The sequence below is a fragment of the Seriola aureovittata genome, chromosome 6 (genome assembly GCF_021018895.1).
Source record: "Seriola aureovittata isolate HTS-2021-v1 ecotype China chromosome 6, ASM2101889v1, whole genome shotgun sequence".
In the NCBI taxonomy this organism is placed as follows: domain Eukaryota; kingdom Metazoa; phylum Chordata; class Actinopteri; order Carangiformes; family Carangidae; genus Seriola; species Seriola aureovittata.
This window is the reverse complement of record NC_079369.1, coordinates 9331708-9353038: the sequence shown is the minus strand read 5'-3', so window position 1 is coordinate 9353038 and position 21331 is coordinate 9331708. Positions and strand designations below refer to the sequence as shown.

General features: G+C 41.8%; 2 protein-coding genes across 2 annotated transcripts in view; both read left to right on the top strand.

Moving 5' to 3' along the window:
- Positions 1-12357, top strand: part of notch2 (notch receptor 2) — a 46356-nt gene extending 33999 nt beyond the window's left edge. Inside the window, 18 exon segments of the mRNA XM_056378246.1 lie at positions 208-436; positions 879-1080; positions 1571-1724; positions 1985-2169; positions 2319-2451; positions 2868-3119; positions 3317-3429; positions 4268-4803; positions 4905-5246; positions 5934-6076; positions 6201-6405; positions 6717-6804; positions 6957-7110; positions 7193-7512; positions 7637-7784; positions 8189-8286; positions 8852-10171; positions 10173-12357. Of these exon segments, the coding sequence (XP_056234221.1) occupies positions 208-436; positions 879-1080; positions 1571-1724; positions 1985-2169; positions 2319-2451; positions 2868-3119; positions 3317-3429; positions 4268-4803; positions 4905-5246; positions 5934-6076; positions 6201-6405; positions 6717-6804; positions 6957-7110; positions 7193-7512; positions 7637-7784; positions 8189-8286; positions 8852-10171; positions 10173-10490 (4940 nt within the window). The 3' untranslated portion in view covers positions 10491-12357.
- Positions 12358-13366: 1009 nt separating this feature from the next.
- On the top strand, positions 13367-21133 carry slc35a3a (solute carrier family 35 member A3a). The gene is made up of 8 exons (XM_056379606.1): positions 13367-13803; positions 13976-14185; positions 14631-14785; positions 14934-15056; positions 17747-17921; positions 18777-18895; positions 19069-19202; positions 19320-21133. Exons 2-8 carry the CDS (start codon positions 13996-13998, stop codon positions 19408-19410), a joined length of 987 nt encoding a protein of 328 aa, XP_056235581.1. The 5' UTR covers positions 13367-13803; positions 13976-13995; the 3' UTR covers positions 19411-21133.
- Positions 21134-21331: the final 198 nt, after the last annotated feature.

Sequence of the window (21331 nt, the reverse complement as noted above, 5' to 3'; positions counted from 1 at the left end):
ACCCAATGGAACCTGCCCCAGGAGAAAGCAGCATAGAAAGTCCCCTGAGATACTGAGTTATAGAGAAATAGCATTGTTAAAACTGGGATATTTTGCCAGACAGCTGTTGGATTTCTCTTTAATAAGTCGGATAAATTGTTTATTCAGTGTCTATTACTTACATTAAATTTTTGGTCATGGAAAGCCTCTCTCCTCTCATCTCTGTAGACCCGTGCCTTAACGGAGGCTCTTGTGTGGATGGTGTTGGGAGTTTCTCTTGTGCCTGCCGCCCGGGTTTTGAAGGGGTGCGCTGTGAGACTGAGGTAGACGAGTGCGCCAGCCAGCCCTGCAGAAACAGTGCTATATGCAGGGACTACGTCAACAGCTTTGTGTGCGAGTGCCGACCGGGCTTTGATGGACTCCTGTGTGAACACAACATCCTTGAATGTACTGAAAGGTGAGCCATTCATTTAATGCATGATCCATAAAACCTGCATTTTATTACCATGCTTCTTAATGCATCTGTTCTTAAGCTATTTATTTGTTTATTTATTTATAAGCTGTATGACATTAAATGTTGTTAAATGTAACAATTTGGTGTTCAAAGGTCAAGGTTACTGTGACAAAAAAACACGTTTTTGGCCATAACTCAAATTTATATGCTAATTAGGACACAATTAAACACAAATATCTAATACGATAAAATAAGTGATGATATGGTATATCCAAATGGTCAAAGATCAACTTCACTGTGACATCATAATGTTCTGCAAAAACACTTCAGGCCATTTTTCAATGCTGTAACTGAGGAAAGGGAGATTACGACACTATTTACTGCAACTTGGCTGGTTGGCTGTCATTCTAGTTAAGCACTTCTTTCTTTTTCTGCTTCCCTCCAGCTCCTGCCTGAATAATGGCTCTTGCATTGATGACATCAACACCTTCTCTTGCCGTTGCCGTCCTGGTTTTTATGGGACATTCTGTGAATACGAGCATAATGAGTGCGACTCTCAGCCCTGTAAGAATGGAGGAACCTGCACTGACGGCCTGGGCTCCTACCGCTGCACCTGCCCGATGGGATACAGTGGACCCAACTGCCAGGTCATTCATATGTGTGTTACAGAGTGGGTCTGTAGGTAATGTGTGAGCATGGAGGGGTGTATGCTGTACAAAGTCCTCCTGTAATCTAAGGTTTATATATAAATACAATTGACCAACATAGAAGAAAAGGTCTGCACACACAAAACTGAGTGCTCACATACTGAAGACGGCTTGACAACTTTATGATCTGGATAAGAAAATAGATGCTGATTCGAAGCCACAATTTTTTTTTTTTTTTTTTTTTTCAAATGAGGCTTGGTTAATGGGTGGCCTGGAGTCAGTGTGCAGGTGTTACCTTTTTCATTGATGCCGCTTTTCAAAATAGTCTCGCACCTGTACATGATGTGCCTATGACTAGATCCTGTAGGTTAGATGTATCCAATTGAAAATGTCTCACACAAGAAGGTGACTGGAGGTAGTGTATTTCCTTCTGTCTCTAACATCTGCAGCCAAGTTTGAAACTTTCTTCTTTTTTCTTATTTGCATGCAGAACTTTGCAAACCTGTGTAGCCAAGTGCACTGCCAAAATGGAGGCTCTTGCTCTCAGACAACAACCTCCTGGATGTGCCACTGTGGAGAGGGATGGAAGGGACTTTACTGTGACATCCCTGGCTTGTCCTGCCAGGACTATGCTGCCACAAAAGGTGAGGAACTACCTCTAGTTTTTGTCTAAAAAAAAGAACACATTATATCGAAGTAGGACAGGGCAGACACCAAATGTTATATAGGGTGATAGTGAATTCCTGTAAAATACATAGAAAGTCAACCCAAGAGAAAAGTGTTATTGTAGCTGAACAGAATGTTGTTCACGGTAGCCTGACAAAGATCATTTTGTTATTTTGTTGTTGTTATATAGAGTAAGTTCACAGTCTTCACCATATGCTTCTTTTCCAAATTACTGTAGGTCTGGAAGTGGAGAATTTGTGTAAGAATGCCGGGCAGTGTGTAAATGAGGGTAATTCCCACAAGTGTCACTGCCAGGCAGGATACATGGGCAGCTACTGTGAAGAGATGGTTGATGAGTGTCAGTCAAACCCTTGTCGAAATGGAGCTACATGCAAGGACTATCAGGGCACATACGAGTGTATAGTAAGTAAATTCTCAGCTGTTTTTGTATGTATGTGTTTGTTTTGTAGGTTTTAATACTTTTATACTTAAGATTTTATGTTGATACGAAACTAGCAATATTCCTAAAGCGCACAATGAGCTAACCTCGGTCTCTTGTTTCAATGCTACAGTGTAAACCAGGCTACCAGGGGGTGAACTGTGAGTATGATGTGGATGAATGCCACTCTAAGCCCTGCCTCCATGGAGGAACCTGTATCAACCTCATCAACCGTTTCACCTGTGCCTGCCCACCTGGAACACATGGTAAGACTATATAGCATATCCACATGAAAACACGCATACACTAGGTTGAAATGTAATGGAGGATTAAGGTAAAGACTGCCCTAAAAACATAAAGCAGCTTTTAAGTTAAAAATGCAGAGGAAAAAATGCTCTTATGAGTTAGAGATAACATTGTTTGTATTTCATTGAAGTGGATTGGTTTGAGCAAATGGCAGCCATTGCAGTGGGAACTAAATATTGACATGGCATATTTTGTGTAAAACTCAAACAAGTTTTAGTTTTCCATTAGTTTTTCATAGTTAAAAATGATTGATTGGTGTTATGATTACCCTGAAAGCCTCTAAAAATGATATTTAGAGCACATAAAATGTTGTCTTGAAAAATTTATTACCTTACTTCATACATACAACTATTTATTTCTGTTCCCTGTTCTGTAGGGCTCCAGTGTGAAGTGAACGTGGATGACTGTGCGCCCAAGCCTGGCTCCTGGGAACCTCGCTGTCGGAATGGGGGACAGTGTGTGGATGGCGTGGGCCGTTACACATGCTCCTGCCCTCCGGGATTCGTTGGAGAACACTGTGAGGGAGATCTCAACGAATGCCTGTCTGGGCCCTGCCATGCTCCCGGCAGCCTTGACTGTGTGCAGCTGGTCAACAATTACCAGTGTCGCTGTCGCCTCGGATACACAGGTGCATACATTTTAGCTGGTTCAAAGGGACAACACATCACATTTCTTGTCATTTTCTGCATTAGAAAATCAGCAAAGCGTTAGTGTTTTTATGTACAATGTTTCCATAATGTAAATGTCTTGGTAATTAATCCTTAAAAGTATTTCAGTTGCTAATTATAATTTCTTTTCCTGTGTAATTTTCTCTTGTTTCTCCAGGTCGTCATTGTGAGTCCATGGTGGATCTGTGTCTGTCTAAGCCGTGCCACAACGGTGGCGTCTGCTCTATGAACATGAGCTCAGTACATGGCTACATCTGCTCCTGTGCCCCTGTAAGTTTCTTTAATGTCAGCCCTTTTCTAGCTTTATAGGATAACACGAATTCAATCAATTCTCCTATTTTACGCTTGCAAACAGGCTTTACAGTCATTGCGTTTCCATGAACTCTGATAATTGATCACACGCAGTGTAATATTCTGAACAAAGATCACAGTGTTAACCAGATGCAAAGTTGTGTGTATGGATAAAAGAGTGTCATGGCTGGCACAGGTGTGAGAAATCAACACACTCAGAGATCGTTTCACAACTCAGAAAAACAATCAATACCAGTGAAATTCCTCCATATTTTTCTCAAGCTTCTATTTTCCAGTGATATTCCTCTGAGTCTAATGGCTGCCACACATTCCTCCTTATTCGACTATCAAACAGTAAAACTTAACTGTGGTTAATAAGGAACACAGGTTATTGAGGAACATAATTTGAATTTTTCTCTTTAAAAAAGATTTAATAGGAGAACTGTCTGATCACAGTAAAGTAGTTATTCATTGTATCTAAAAATACTGAATGACTTCAGACGATTATAAAAGAGGACAGGAGGCTGACAATACTACCTCAGCGTTTTCCTTTCTTTTGCTCTTGAACTAGAACATCAATCTTTTCACACTTAATGCTTGTTTTTCTCTCCACTAACCTCTTACTCCCTCTCTTACTCTAATGCTTGCTTCAGAGGGCCACACCATGGCTCAGGTATAGTAGACAAGCAGCAGAATTGTAGGAGAACCTAAATGTACATTAGTTAGTAATTTGTTTTATTAAAGATCCTCTATGCGTAGCCAACTTTTAAACTGACTCTATTGCTATCACACTCAAACAACATGTTATCTTTTATAGGGCTTCAATGGGTACAACTGCGAAATTGAAATAGGAGGACACTGTGCAAAACTACGTTGCCAGAATGGTGGGCGCTGTCAAGAGTCAGCAGCTGGCCACCTGTACTGCCAGTGCCAGCCAGGCTTCACTGGGCAACACTGTGAGAATGAACAGAGGTGTCCATTGAACTGCAAAAATGGAGGAACCTGTATCAAAGATCCGTCCAACCCAAACCAGTACAGCTGCCGCTGTCCCATGCACTTCTCCGGACGATACTGTGAGAAGATGCCACCTTCACCAGGCACTCAAAACTGCCCCTATCTGCAGTGTGCGCGGCAGTCAGGGGACAAAGTGTGTGACGACCAGTGTAACAACCATGAATGCCAGTGGGATGGAGGAGATTGCTCTCTCAACTGGCAGCAGCCTTGGATTAATTGTACTGCCAGAGTTCCCTGCTGGGATTTCTTCAAGAATGGACGTTGTGATAAGGAGTGTGACAACCCTGGGTGCCTCTTTGACAGCTTTGAGTGCCAGGAAGTCCCATCAAGCCTCTGCAAGTATGTGACCCTCCTCTTTGTTTTTTTTTTGTTGCTGTCCGAAAGTCCAAAACATTTTGAGGCCAAATCACCAAACACCTCCTTGTACTTTGCATTTACAGGTATGACAAGTACTGTGCAGACCACTACCATAACGGCATCTGTGACCAGAGCTGCTACACAGAGGCTTGTGGCTGGGACGGCCTGGACTGCTCTGCAGACGTTCCAGCCAAGGTGGCACTTGGCACGCTGGTTATTGTGGTCCGGCTGCAACCTGAAGAGCTACTTGGAGACTTAAATGGTTTCTTGCGCTCCCTGGGAGCCCTGCTGCGCACCAACCTGCAGGTGATGCGGGATGAAAATAATAAGCTTATGGTGTACCCTTACTGTGGTGAGGAGGAGGGGCAGGGACGATGCGTACAGAGGAGCAGAGGCAAGCGGGAACTGGAGAAGGAGGTTATTGGGTAAGGATAGTTCATGACAGGATAGTCACATAAATTTCCTCATGTAATCCTCAGAAGTTTGAAATTAATCAGCAATTAACTGCATGTTATTATGCCTCTGGCGACAAACAGGGACAGAGGCATTATGTTTTCGAGTTGTCTCTCTGTCCATCAGTATGTACATTCATCCCATTCTCTTGAAGGTGATTTCTCAGTAATGCCGTAAGGGCATTTCTTCATATTTGGCACAAATATTCACTTGGACTCCAGTATAATTTATTAGATTTTGGTGGTCAAAGATCAAACATAAAGGTCACAGTGACCTCACAAAAGATGGTTTTGGCCTTGTGAATGCAATATCTCTGGAACTCCTCAAGGTGTAATTCCTCTGAATTTGGCACAAATGTCCACTTGGACTCAAGGATGAACTGTAGAACTGTGAACTGTAGAATCAATGGTCAAGGTCAGTGTGACCTTAAAAAAAATGTTTTTGGTCATAACGCACTAATTCATACGCTAATTATGACACAATTTAACACAAATCTGTAATAGAATAAAATGAGGAAGTGATGACATTTTTTATGTCAAAGGTCAACTTCACTGTGACATCATAATGTTCTGAAAAAACACTTCTGGCCATTATTCAACGCTGTAACTCAGGTCTATTTCCTGGTAATTCTTACTGTATTTCCACATTTGTCTGTGCAGCTCTAGGGTGCACCTACAAATCGACAACCGTGAATGTTCCCAGAGCTCTGTTGACTGTTTCTCCAACACTGAAGAGGCTGCGTCCTTCATTGCAGCAGCGCACATCAAGGCTCAACTGCCTTACCCTCTAGTGTCTGTTCGCAGTAAGTACACCTGTCATTAATGGAATTTAACTTAACTCCCATCACATAGTTTTTAAGTATAAGTAACAACCTTAATCAGATGAAGACGAAACGTGGTTTTTAGATTTGTCTTTGGATCCTCCAGGTGATCCGCCAGTGCCACCTAAGATGGATTATCTGATGTACCTGATTGGAGTGGCAGTGGTTATTATTCTGCTTATCCTGGTGCTGGGGATGCTAGCAGCCAAGAGGAAGCATAAACATGGTGTCCTGTGGCTTCCTGATGGCTTCTTGACCAATAAAAATGACAAGAGAAGAGAGCCTGTCGGACAAGATGACTTTGACCTGAAGTGAGTTGATATACAGATGAGCAGCTTGTGTTAATATATAAAATGGGATATATCATAACAACTACTGAGTGAGAATTCATACTAGTGTAAAATGTAGGGTGTCTCCGATGATCCTGGTAAGATTTGGGCAGAGGAAACAAACAAATACCATTCCTACTGTTAAGAAACTTTTTGTGCATAGATACTGTAAGTTAAATGGCTTGAGCAGCTTAATGTCATCAGTTGAAGACTGTTTTGTACTGGCCAGCTCCCAGGGATTAATACTGGTGTTAGATTAACTGTCGCTCACACTTTTTTTTTTCTGTCATCAGGAATTTCAAGACACAGGATGGAGCCATGATTGATGGAGGTCAGAGTCAGAGATGGCTGGACGAAGAGGTCCCATCCAAGAAACCAAAAGTAAGTGAATTGAGAAAGAAAAGATTGGTCCGAATAAAGCTGATGGATTGGAGCAGTTAAAATATAATTAGGTAACAAATGTTGAAATATGAGGGAAGATTTTTGGTTGTAGTGAATCTTTAGTAGTTTCAAGTTCTTTTGCTTTTTTATAGACTGAAGACAAACCCCTGCTGCCCATCGCTATGGATGGAGGCATTGACCGAAGGGAGTGGACCCTGCAGCACCGCAAGGCTGCTGACATCACGCTCACTCCCCCACAGGCCGACCTGGACACTGACTGTCTGGATGTTAATGTCAAGGGACCTGGTGAGAAAACTTTACTTCTACATTACTCTAGATCTGATTCATTTTCAATAACTTCTTTAATAATGAATTTCTCCTCTCTCAGATGGTTTCACCCCGCTGATGTTAGCATCACTGCGCAATGGTGGAGGCCCAGACTGCAGCCTGCATGGAGAAGAGGAGGAGGAGAGTGGAGGAGATGAACCAGGACCAAGTATTATTTCAGACCTCATTGCACAGGGTGCTTCACTCATGGCCCAGACTGACCGCACAGGAGAAACAGCACTTCATCTGGCCGCTCGCTACGCTAGAGCTGATGCGGCTAAGAGACTGCTGGATGCTGGAGCTGATCCCAACGCCCATGACAACATGGGCAGAACTCCTCTGCATGCTGCTGCGGCGGCTGATGCCCAGGGCGTCTTCCAGGTGTGATAATTGTCTGATCTTGAAGTTTACTTATGAACTGATGATTAACTCTGACATCTACTTCACTTAGGCCTTTCATCATTAAGCATCTTTGTCATGTGTCTGTATCTTTGTCTTCTCCCAGATTCTGATCCGTAATCGTGCAACAGAACTGGATGCGCGAATGAATGACGGCACTACTCCCTTAATCCTGGCAGCCAGACTAGCTGTGGAGGGCATGGTGGAAGAGCTGATCCACTGCCATGCTGACATCAATGCTGTAGACGACCATGGTCAGGAAACCATACTTGTTTGATTTACTCCTTTTGTCAAATATCTTCCTTTTGTACTGGATGTCTGGTCTACATTATAGTCTGTACTACATGCAGCCATTTGGATTACAACAGAAACATGGATTGTATTGAACCTGCACTATTAGTATGAGGAACCTTGCTACTTGTTAAGCAGGTTAAGTATCCAGATAAGATCAGTCCATCCAAATTAGACATGTTCATGGTGGCAAACCTTTATGACCACGGAACACTTACTTCAGTCCTTTTAAAATTTAGTTGGATAGCAAATTGTTAAAAAGCTTTCATTAGTAGCATAGAAATACAGTAGTTATGAATGGTTAAATAGCCACTAAATTGTAATCATTTCTTTCTGCTTAACATGGATGTGCTTCTTTGTCTTTTAGGCAAATCCGCTCTGCACTGGGCAGCTGCGGTTAATAATGTGGAGGCCACTCTTGTGCTTTTGAAAAATGGAGCCAATCGTGACATGCAAGACAATAAGGTTTGTTCTTGTATTTTCATTTGTGCTATTCCAAACCTTGTTCCTCAGTTTGTGTACTGATTACAAATACTGTATATCCAATGGTGTAACAGTCACCCATTAAAAAAACTACCGAAGCATATGTCTGGAAGTAAGTGCTTGGAAAAAGTGACATTTAATCCATAAACATTTTAGACTTTCATTCACAGTTTTATTTATTTATTCTTAAATACAAAATTTAAAGTGAAACCTCAAACAAAACCCATCATTTGTGTATCAGAACTTACTCAAGACTCACCTCATGTAGGCTTGAATGGTAACCATAAAAAGAAACCTTTCAAACCCCCCCAAAGTTGTACTGGAGCAAAATTAGAAGTGAAAGTAATCACAAAGATAAACATATACATTCCATAAGTACTCCATAGTAAAATAATTACTCTGTTACTTTACACCCACTGAATAGACTGAAGGGACTGTACAGAACAGTAAAAAAGATTCAATGGTTTCTCATACATTAATATTGAATTTGTACAATGACATTATGTGTTAAACAGAGGAGTATATTTATCATCTGTGTTTCCTTCAGGAGGAGACACCACTCTTTCTGGCAGCCAGAGAAGGCAGCTTCGAGGCAGCTCAGGTTCTCCTTGACCACTACTCCAACCGTGACATCACTGATCACCTGGATCGGCTGCCCCGTGATACTGCTCAAGAACGTATGCATCACGACATAGTCCGCCTGCTGGACCAGTACAATTTGGTTCACAGTCCACACAACGGGCCTAACCACATGGGTGGAGGAGGGAACTCTGTTATGTGTGGGGCCAATGGAGCAGGCTTCATCGGCATGCGCCCCGGACCACAGGGGAAGAAGAGCAGGAGGGGTGGAGGTGGGGCGAAGGTTGGAGGTGTCGGTGGGGGAGCTAAGGAGTTAAAAGACATGAAGGCGAAGAGAAGAAAGAAGCCTGCTGGAGGTGAGGGGCCAGGTGTGGGTGCTGGAGTGGGAGGAGGAAGTGGAGGAGGTAACGGAGGAGGGAGTGCAAATGGCGTCAAGGCAGCAGGAGGACTTCCAGAGAGCTCTGTCACCATGTCACCTGTTGACTCCCTGGAATCACCACACTCATACACAGGCGATGTGTCCGGCGCTGTCTCCACAACAGCAAACTCCCCTCCCCTCCTAAGCAGCCCCACCTCCAGGCCAATGCTGCCCCCTGTCAGCCACATGCTGGGACAGCAGCAGGGCTGGGTGGGCATGACCAAGCATGGCTACAGCGGCCACATGTTCGGCCTCGTACCACATCAGATGGGGGGATCTCACCCTGGCATGGGCCAACACCACGGACAGGGCCCGATGCTGACCCCTATGAATGTCACCATGACTAGAGAGCAGCTGCCGCCCATTGTCACATTCCAGATGATGACTCCTGGAGGAGGCCAGGCTATGCTGAAGCAACCACAGCCGGGACAGGTACAAGTCACACAGTCCCAAGGGCAGAGCCAGGGTCAGGGTCACCCTCAGCAGACGCCAGGCCACCTCCACTGCACCCAGAGTATGATGTACCAGATGCCTGAGCAGATGAGCATGACACACGGGCTCTCCCACACCCTGCAGCACCCCCACACTGTCAGCCACGGGGGCCATGGAGGAATCGAAGGCCAGTCTCGACCACTGCCCTCATATGCACCCATGCAGAGCCCTGTGGATAAATACCCCACGCCCCCCTCCCAGCACAGTTACGCCACTGCTGGTTCGGAGGGAACCACCCCTGGCCACTCTGCCCACCCACCCAGTGAGCACCCGTATCTCACCCCTTCACCAGAATCCCCAGACCCTTGGTCATCCTCTTCGCCACACTCCAACTCAGACTGGTCCGATGTCACCACCAGCCCCACCCCTCTGGGGAACCCCCACCATGCACTGCCATCATCACACCACACACACATTCCAGAGCAGGTGCAGCCGCAGCCGCAGTCACAACAGATGCAGCAGGCCTCTCAACAGTCCCAGCTTGGAAACATGCAGGTGTTTGCGTAGGCTGGCTGGGAGAAGCAAACAGACTGACTTTGGGGTTCTGTGTAGTTTTATGACAACACATAATAACTCATTCAATGCTTTTCTCACCTCTTTCGTTAATTTTCTTTGTATGTTCTTCATTATTATTATCAATCACCTCCCCTTTTATGTTTTCTTCTCCTCTTTGCACTTAAGAAAACTGTGTGTATAGTTTCTAAAACATCATTGAGTATTATCAACTAGATATCAAAAGTTCTCAAAACCAAAAATCATGGAGTTAGTTATCTGTCACAAGCTGAAATCAGTTTTTTCATGTAGTTCCTTCGATCCCAGCTGGACATTCTCTGCTCTCTTTTTGCTGAGTCAAGGACTTTTCATTTTGGCACCGAAACGCAAACTGTTTATTGAGGGATCATCGAGGAACTGCCAACCAGATGGCGATCAGCTGGTGTTGCATCAGAAAAACAGACTGTTGAGACGGACACTGAGACAGGACTGCAGACATTCTGCGTTGATACTGTCTGTTTTGGAGACAATTTATAAGACAAGTTACTTCTTTCTGCTATACGCTATCCTTATGTGTTTTTTAATGTGATGAGCCTGCCAATACTAACGCCTTGTTGAAACCATTCACTCTACTTTTTTTTAAATACAATGGGTCACATTCAGTTAATGCTTTTATTCTCAAAGCAGAACTACCTAGTTGTTGCCATATTGTTTTTTATTCAAATATTGTTTTTTACTGTGCTAAAGTGGGAATTTTATAAAAGGCTGTTGCATGATTAGGAAGACAAACACCAAGAAAATTACAGAGTAGAAAGACATGCACATAAAGGCATTTTGTTTCCTAACACAGTGGATTTAACATATTTCGAAGGCGGTTACTGTTTAAAGAAATACAGGAGAGTTGATTTGAAAACCAAATCAGAGTTTGAATGTACACATTCATATCCTGTCTTGTGATCACAATTGGTGCCTATATACTTCCTGTGTTGTTGAGGGATTAATTCAGAAGCTTGACAAACTTTATGCAAAAACAAACATTAGTTTTGTCACACTCACTGTTACACTTGTGCCACCGGGTTTAGTTTGTTGTATGATGAAATGTACATAGACGTATAGCACATTCTGCTTGTTGTTACTGAGCTTAATTTGGCAAAGACTTGTTGACTTTTTAAAAATGTATGTTTATGTTTTTTTTTTTTTATATATGAATACTGTGCGCACTTCTTGAATGATTCTGAATGTTACAGAGGTGCATGTTTTTACCTTTAAACTGCCTCTTTTCTAAATAATTTCTCTTCCAAAATCATTTAACCAGTTTTGCCTTTTGCTTAACTACAATCAGTGTAACTCTACACCTTTTTAAATTGTCATTATTCATAAACCAAGTCTGGAGGCAAGAAGGTTTAATATGAGGGTTTTTTTTGTCTTCCTTCTGTTGATGTTGAGCATAGCTTTGTGTGACTGCTCTGTAAACACAGACAATCATTCACTGTTTTACTTTTGAAACCTAAAAAAGGAAAATCAGTCGTCTCTAAGACAAAATGTATCTTTATTCAGCCAAAAATGTACACCTAGTCCAAATTTCTGTCGGTTGTTGTCCTTGTTTGCGAAAGTCGTGCAATCTCGAAACAGTGAGACATGCAGCACACATCCTGTAGCAAGAAGTGTTGCCTTTGTTTTTAATTACTACTGTATGTATCTCAGTAAATGAACCAAATGTTCCCAGTGCCTGACTTTTCAGGGCTTTATTCTCTGTACTTAAGATGTACCTGCAGTTTCACAAACACATGCTGTACATTGAAATGTCAGTCAACATTTTTAACAAGAATTGCGCATGTTAGTTCCTGTACCTATGCCAAGGCTATGTGTCTATGTTCTGTATATAAAATGTTTTTTTTATTGTACCTTCCTCTGTTAACCAAATAGCCTATAATATACATGCCATATGAAGTAGTTGTCACCATGTTTATATAAGGTAGACTAAAACTGATAAAATAAGTTGTCTGTTGGAAAAAAAAACCCAAATGATCAACCAAATGTGCTTTCTAAAATAAAGCCCAGATCTTCATAGATTTCTGCACTTGTCTTTTTTTTTTTTAATGGACTGTGTTTTCTCATCATTTATATGGATGTTGTTGGTGTTAATTTTGAGTCAATTTAAGCCTTAAACAGATGCTGTTGATTGCCAAAGTAGTGCTCAGTCCTTAAAAATATGACTTTTTATTTTATATTGAAAGTATAATAAGAGGACGACAGTAACTTGATTCCTTTAGTAAATATTATTGTACCAGTTTGCTTCAGAGAAGTATCTGCTTCCTAAAGGCACAGTTTTTGTACTTTCAAAACAACAAAGAAATGAACAGTCGATTCCATGGATAGTCATGGGATGTATTTTAAATTGAATTTTATTCAAAGATAACACCAATATTCAACTTACTCTGAAATTAGTTATTAGCAATATTAGTAACAAATCATCAAAGTCATAGTTCTTTTCCTATAAATCTGTATCATTCTGACACTTGAAATGAATGCAGTAGGTGTGGGTCAGTAGTTCAGTCTTGCACTTTCGGCCCTGCTATCATGTCTGACAGCCTTCTACAGTGCAATGTCAACATATTGATAATACAAGCTGAAAGACGTTAGTATGGCAATGTTCCAGACAAAAACACACTTTGGGCAAATTTTGCAACTTTAAGCATATTTAAATTTTTCAGTGTTCTCACTGAATTACATAACATGTTAAAGGTGCTATAATGCACAACATGGAACTGGACATTAAATACACCGTCTCTGCTTTAAAAATGTGTAAAGTGTGATTTTGACCACCAGGGCTTTTTTTTTTTTTTGATTTGCAAGTCCAAAAATTCTTAAAACCAGCTCTGTTAGACATGGAAAGTCTCCCTAATCAAAGCAATCGAAAGCCCAAAACAGGCCTTTGTTAATAACACTATTAGTTCCGTAAAATAGATCAACCCGTCACACTTCATTTGACTACTGATTACTGTGTAATGCATATAAGCAGTGTAGTTTGTTTCCAGACCAGCAGGTGGCCCTAAATCTCACAGGAAGCCCTGACGAAGAGAAGAGAAAGAAGTCTGTACACGGAAGTTATTCCGGACTGTACATGTATGAGGTTTTTCCTTTCAGGAGTCTCTCCCTCTCTCTCTCTCGCTCTCTGTAAATTACTTTTTCTTCCTCTGACGGTCCGTTAAACCGTAATGGCGGTGAACGCTGCGGCGGTGTGTGTGAGGAGCCTGAACAGATAGTGTGCAGGTATCAGCGCACGGTGGATCACCACAAGGGCCAATGGACGCCAGGAGCTGAAGTGCAGCTGTTTTGACAGCTGGGTTGAGCCTCCAGTACCTGGTCTGTGAGTCTGACAGAGAAAGCTGCCGAGACCAGACAAGACCGAGCTCTGAACACTAGAGAGGGGTTTTGTTTTGTTTTGTTTTGTTTTGAGACATTTATCTACGTCTGTCAAATTGCTTTTAAGGCGCCATTGAAGGAAAGGAAGAAAGGTGAGAGCTGCTCTCAGTCAGCGACTCCTCCTTGAGTAAACATCTCTTTTTGTGTCTAAAGATCTTCCTCCAGTCTTGACTGTGGTTCTGTGTTTACCTCCCAACATTAACTTCACTTCTAACTACTTCCACTGTATCTTTTGTGGTCCATTTCTCCCTTTTCTGTCGCCAGCGACCCACCGACCTCTGGCCATGGCTTCTTCCCGGCTGAAGTACCTCTCTCTGGGCGTGCTGGTGTTCCAGACCACCTCCCTGGTGCTCACCATGCGGTACTCCCGCACCCTGCAGGCCGAGGGCCCGCGGTATCTGGCCTCCTCAGCTGTGGTGGTGGCCGAGGTCATGAAGATCCTCACGTGTGTGCTGCTTGTCTTCAAGGAACACAGTGAGTGTACATGGACACAGTCAATGTCACCTTAGTCATATGCCTGCAAATAACCCACAGTTGTCATTATTTTTATACTATATTATATTAGTAATAATATGAATAATTGTAAAGTCTTTCAAATGTCAGAAATTGGTTAAAATATGAATAATAATCTGATATCTTTTAATTGCTTTTGTTGTCACCAACAGCCCAATACTCTGAAATATACACACTGGAGCCTCACACTGGAGAAACTGCTCAATAAATGACTGAAATGATTAATAAATAATCAAAATTGTTGTTTAACTTTCTGTCAATTAACTAATTAACAAATTGACTCATTGACTCATAATCATACAAATATTAAATGGAAAAAAAACATGAGTGAACATCAATCATAAAATACTGATAACAAGGTTAAAGGTGATGAAACAAAAAACTAAGGCTTATTTTCATCCCTCAGGTTATAGCATGCGAGCTCTGAACAGCATCCTCCGTCAGGAAATTGCCCACAAACCCATGGAAACACTGAAGCTGGCGATCCCCTCTGGGATCTACACACTACAGAACAACCTGCTGTACGTCGCTCTGTCCAACCTGGACGCAGCCACCTACCAGGTACAGCATAGGGCGGGTAGAAAATGAATCGCAGCATGACCCAGTTTAACATGCGCAGTAGATGATGTGTCTTTCTCAGTGCTATAACAATTAGCATATGGTTCTTCTCCATGGATTAAATACAGTTTTCCCATTTTGCCTCCATCAGGTGACATACCAGCTGAAGATCCTGACCACGGCTCTGTTCTCAGTGTCCATGCTGGGCCGCAGGCTTGGCGTCTACCAGTGGCTCTCTTTGCTGATTCTTATGGCCGGAGTGGCTCTTGTGCAGGTCAGCTTCTGGATATCATATGTGTGGTTCCCTTCGATGGAAAATAGTTAACACCTAGAAACAACTGAGTGATTTTATGAGTTGCTGCTTTTAAATGGAGACTTTTATTCCACTAATGATCAATGTTGACCAGTTTTAGGGACGTGAGCTGTTCAATAACTCCAGTAGAAGTATGTTAACAAACCGTTGCTTTGGTAGAAAGCTCATCAATGATGATGCCAAACAGGTTTAGCTTTTTCCTAAGTTTGGTGACTGTGGATCATGTACCCAAGACACATTTGTGGAGAATCATCACTTGAATTAATCACATTCAAGAGCAGCATGAACAATAAAACTCTAGAGAAAGTGGATTAAACGTTCAACTTTTAGCAAACCACTGCAGGTTTTGTGCATCGCCTGATCTCAGCACCTCTAGACTTTTACGCTTTTGTCTATAAGGAGGTTCTCAGCACGATTATCTCTTTGAACCTGCACATTGCTTTTTATTTTAGTACAGAATTAGTCAAAAGCGACACCTGTGTGTGCAGAATCATCCTGAAAGACTTTTAAAATTCATCTTGTTAGTGCTTTTAAACGTAAGACGTGGCCAATTCTGTAGCTGTCACTTTGTCTTTTGACTTTAATGAATGTGTGATCTCTGATCTCTCTTTGGGCAGATAAAGAAAATAAACTCTTAATCTCTGTGGGAATTAGACAGTTAAGTAAAGGTTAAATAAATAAAACAAAATAATAAGGCCTGAATGAGAACGCTGTATAAATATTGACTCTTCAGTGGTTATGAGGGATGTGCTGATGAATGATGAAGTGTCAAAAAAGGAAAGACAGTTGTGAAATCACCTCCTCCTCCTCCTTGGCAAAACAAAGAAAATTCCAATCAGGTATTATTACACCGGATGTGATCTTAATGCTGACTGAGCACTCATACAGAGGCACAATAGGCGAGGAGGAGGAGAAGGACATGAAGCTCCACCCTCATAAATCTACAGGATCAGCCTGGTAGAAACATTCACTCCCAAACTGCTCTCAGTGTGACCAGGCTGAGTGCAGGAATGTGACTGTGGTTTATGCATGATACATCCTGAAGGCTCAAACAACAGATCATCACATGAAATGTGATATGAAGGCGCAACCATAGCAACTGTTCTGTTTGCAAACGGTATCATCTAGAAACAAAGAGCTATAAAAACAGCGAGAAGCAGCTAAGAAATAATTGGCCTGTTTTGCATTAATGCAGCGTCTCATTTTCACTTTTTTTTTTCCAGGTTCGAGGCGTTAGTTCTCACTCATTAGGATTGTTATATATGTATAAAAAAAATCTTCCTCTCACCCCCATGTGGGGTGGTGATGTGTGGCCTCCTCAAGCTCGGGTCCTCTGCCAGAGGCCTGGGAGCTTGAAGGCTCTGTGTAGTATCTTAGCTGCTGGGACTGCACTCTTCTGGACAGACACCTCAGATGTGGACTCTGCTGGAGCCACTCTCCTAGTTCGGGGGGGTCACAGCCTCCACATCTGTCCCAGTTGTTTCTTCAGTCCCTGGTACTTTTCAGTGCTCCTTCTTTCTGATGTTACTGTCAGCTGGGATTACCAACATCTGTCACAACTGCCCCTTTTCCGCTCCTTGTCAACCACCACGATGTGTGCTCGGTGAGCCAGCACCTTCTGGTCAGTCTGGAACTTCAAGTCCCACAGGATCTTAGCACTGTTGTTCTCAACCCCTTTTGGTGGCATGTCCCATAAATAAATATATATATATATATATAATTATAATATATATATATAATTATAATTATATATATATTATATATATATATATATATATATATATTATATATATATAATTATATATATATAATAATTATATATATATTATATATATATTATATATATATATATATAATTATTTATTTAATCCAAATGAAAAAGTGCAATAGCTACAAAACAGTTCTTACTCTGCACAACCAGACATAAGCATTTTTCTCTTTTGGCATTAAAACCCATTTTCTTGCTTACTCCAGCACATAACATAGGAACTAACACTGCAGCATTTTTACAGCTCTGAAAACTTGTGACGACGCCTTTGTCTGAATTTCAGGTTCCCACCATGATAGATTTGAGATTTGAGTGCTATTGTTAAGATTTCATTTCATTGGCCTGTTGAAAACATATGATACATATATTTTTATGGAAGATGTTGCTTGTTTTGACAGTTAGTGCCCATCAGTTCTTTTTTGCATCTTCTTGTATTGACACACTGGTCGTGTATAGTACTGTCTCCTTTTGCAGCAATAATATGCTTATTCACTTGCTTTCAGAGAGTTCAAGAAGAAAGTCGATACAACTCATATCTGTCGCTTATATTCAAGATGACAGCCAGCAGAAAGTTAGCTTAGCTTAGCATAAAGACTGGAAACGGGGAAACCAGCATATCTAAAGCTCAGTAATTAACACCATGTATTTTGCTTGTTTAGTCTGTACCTATACAAAACTCAAAGTGTTAAAACAATTCTCTGGTTGTGTGCTGAGCTGATTCTTGGCGAGGCATGACTTAAATCAGTTGTTGAAACACTTAGTCCATTTTTTTTCTTCATTCCCACATTGTGTAACATTTTCAAGCTGTTTCAATCTTGTGGTCAAGATTGAACTTTCAAGCACAAGGTTTATTATAAACCAAATGTTTCTCTTGTGCCTGTAGTGGCCCTCTGAGTCTGCTGCGGCTCCGGAGAAGGAGGCCCTGTCTGCAGGATCCCAGTTTGTAGGTGTGACAGCGGTTCTGGTGGCATGCTGCTCCAGCGGCTTCGCTGGTGTTTACTTCGAGAAGATCCTGAAGGAGAGCAAACAGAGTGTCTGGGTTCGCAACATCCAGCTAGGTCAGTATTCAGCATCTGTCAAATCTGTCAACTGTTTGGACTGTTGTACGGTATACCAGGTTTTCTGACCTGTAAAATATAATTCATTGCACTGAACAGTGATGTTAAAGTGCTGAGAACAGAACTATAAAACTCTCCACAAACATTTTCTGACATTTGATTCATGCACGTCCATCAACGGAGGAATACCGTTGAGAGATGTCATTGTTGGAAACGGATTAAAAAAGAGCCCAGCGCCATGTTTCTGAAGTGAGCTCTTGTGTACAGTTTCCTTTCTTCCCTGCGCACAGAGCCAGCTGGGCTTTTTACCTCCAATACATTTCTGTAAAGATGAATGTTCCTGTCTTGTTTATTTTTACCCTGGAACGTGTGAGGCATGTGTTAAGTCTCCTGTGATTCCTGGTGTGAGCTTGGAGCTTTTTCACCTGCATTAAATATTGGAGCCTAGACAAGAGCAGTGAAGAAAATGCTTTGCATTTTTGTTTTTCTAAGTAGTTGTAAAAGTGATACAGCAAAATGGAAAATTAAGGAAATTAGAGTTTAGTGCTGAAAAAATCATTTGGCTAATTGATCAAGATTTTTGATAACGTAATCGTTAAGGTTATTTGATAAGCAAAATGCCAAGCATTTCTATGTTTTGTTGTGGCTTGTTTATTGAATATTTTTGGCTTTTGGACTTTTGCACCAACAAAACAAGCAATCTGAAGATTTTTCACAATTAGAATAAGTGTAGTTGAAGCCTTATAAGAGAAGTAAGCAAGAGTACATGCTGTGGGAAGATATTAGCAGAACAGAAATCTTTGACTGACTGATCTTTAGCTCACTCATTTACCTACTATATGTGTGTGTTTCCAGGGATGTTTGGCCTTGTATTTGGCCTTTTTGGGATGCTGGCCTACGATGGGGAGAGGGTGAAGGAGTCGGGAATGTTCCAGGGTTACAACACAATCACCTGGACTGTTGTAGCGCTGCAGGTGACTCTCACTCCACCGACAGTGATTCAATATGTGTTTCCCACCAAAACTGTCAAATATATTACCAAGCCTCTGGGGTAACAGACTATTTAATTTGGTGGATCAGACTCCCTGTCGGCCAGTACAGGTCATGCCTTTGTCCATCTGTGTCTGTGTGTTTGTTGTTTCTCCAGGCGCTGGGTGGTCTGGTCATTGCAGCGGTCATCAAGTATGCAGACAACATCCTCAAGGGCTTTGCTACATCGCTCTCCATCATCCTGTCAACTCTTATATCGTACTTCTGGCTGCAGGACTTCGACCCCACTGGGTAGAGGAAATAGTCACTCTCTTTCCCTCCGTCTCTCCTCTGTTTATTTTTATCTGTTTTTCTTTCTCATAATCACAAATTTCTCAGGCTGATAGAGTTATCTGCTCTTGTCCACAGCGTGTTCTTCCTGGGGGCCATTTTGGTCATCGTGGCCACTTTCCTGTACGGCTATGAAGGCAAGCCGTCCCCCAACCCCAGCAGGGCGTAGGACACTCACGGCTGACACTACAGCAGCAGTAGGAGGTCTTATTGACGCGTCGAGACGAGGAGGGACAAACTGAGGGGGACAAAATGAGGGGAAAGGTCTTTATCATATATTGTGATCGTGAGAAGGAGGAGCAGAGGAGTAGGAAGCGAGGAGGTAAGCAGGTTGGGAACAGAGGACAGGAAAAGGGAGCAAGCACAACGCTGTGATAGGTCTCAAACACCAAAAGTGCCTCAGCTGGGAAGAGTAACCAGTGTGAAGAGAAAACTGTGGCAAAACAGGATTGTATGTTTTTCTTTTTTCCTATAATTTCTGCTGTAGAGATAATCTGAAGCTGAAGAGATATTCTCCACAGGACCGACTGATTGTGTTCATTTAGAACCCGTTTGACTGCCAGTCGCTGTTACTGCCACGTCAATCACACCTATACAATAAAGAACTAAAGAGGCAGACAGGGAGGAGTTTCTAAATCTTCTTCAATACCACATTTTTTAGACGTAGTGTGACTTTAGCCCAAACTGTTGGCTTGTTCACCTCGGAGTTGCAGTATTTAAGGCTCTGACAGTCTTGAGTTGTCCCACTTTGGGCCTCTGAAAGCACATTTAAGGCCTTTTTGCCCTTGAATGAGTCTTCCCGGCCATTGTTTACTCCAGAGCTGTGTACAATACTGCAACAAGCTCTGACAGTCACATGCTTTAGGTTGCAAATGGTAAGGGTTGGCGTAGGGACCATGGTTGGTGAGCTCTGCACCACAGGAGGGATCTGTACACCGCTTAGGAGGCCTGTCTACCTGGGAGGCACAACTCGGGGCAAAAACTGATCAGTTTTACAAGAGCCTTTAGACTATAGTAGTTGACGTCACCAGAACTAGTGTTGTTATCTAAATTATCATCACCTTGATTTGTTCAGCTATTTTTGGAAACCATTTTTGTTGCCAGGCAACATATAGTCACTGGGACATCTTTGATAACATATACAGATCACTGTATGACTCTGGTCCGTCTGTAATCTGGGTGCGTGAATAAAAGGCTTAATTAATCTGACTCTTCAGAGATGCTGTTCAGGCTGAAACGGGGGGGGGGGGGGGGAGGGGGGGGGGTTATTTAAAGTAATTGATTTCTGAAATGAGAAGAACAGTTTGATTATATGGTAATTTTGTACAACTTGAAATTATGTTAACCTCTGGTGTAAATAATAGCACCATTTAAATTGTAACCAATAAATCTAAATTAATTGTCTGTTAACTTATTAATTCATGAATTAGGCTCACGTTTACATGAGTTTTCAAAGCCACTGATTATCGACATCCAGCTCCTTATGTCCTGTGCTTGTGTAACAACATATTCTGTTGTTTCGAAGTAAAAGTGATCAAAAATGTTACTAAATGTGGCTCAGCTTAGTCTGAACTGACTGAATTATTGATACTGATTACATCAGACACCTGTGAGGTATTAGTTACATAGAAAGTAACCTTGGACTGTACACGTTTGCTGGTGTTTTTCCTCTCTGGAACTACTTTTTTTTTTTCTTGGGATGAAGCGGGTATAATTAATAACTTTATTATTTTAATTACAGATATGTGAATCTTTTATAAAAGAGAAATGTTTCCTTTAACTTCTTTGAATGTGTTATTGTGTGTCTCCTCCCTGATATTTTCTATCATGCAGCCCACACATTTACATTTTATACTCAGACTAGAATGCACTATAGTAAAAATTTATAATCATCTTTGTGGCCTGTCATTTGCTTCGCATGTCGCCTTAGAACTGCAAACTACAAGACATGAATAAATTCACACTTTGATATATTTGGCATTTGTTTTAATGAGTTTAAAAACACTGCATGCAAAAGCCAGACAGTCTGAGAGAAAGGACTGTAACACAGCAGAGTTTCATGTTCTTCATATTATAACACTGTAAACCAC

What these genes read in the sequence shown, in the direction of transcription:
- slc35a3a (XM_056379606.1), top strand. Translation starts at nt 13,996, where the DNA reads ATGGCTTCTTCCCGGCTGAAGTACCTCTCTCTGGGCGTGCTGGTGTTC. An exon ending in GGTTCGCAACATCCAGCTAG is followed by an intron (nt 17,922 to 18,776) that starts GTCAGTATTCAG and finishes GTGTGTTTCCAG; the next exon opens with GGATGTTTGGCCTTGTATTT. An exon ending in CAGGACTTCGACCCCACTGG is followed by an intron (nt 19,203 to 19,319) that starts GTAGAGGAAATA and finishes TCTTGTCCACAG; the next exon opens with CGTGTTCTTCCTGGGGGCCA.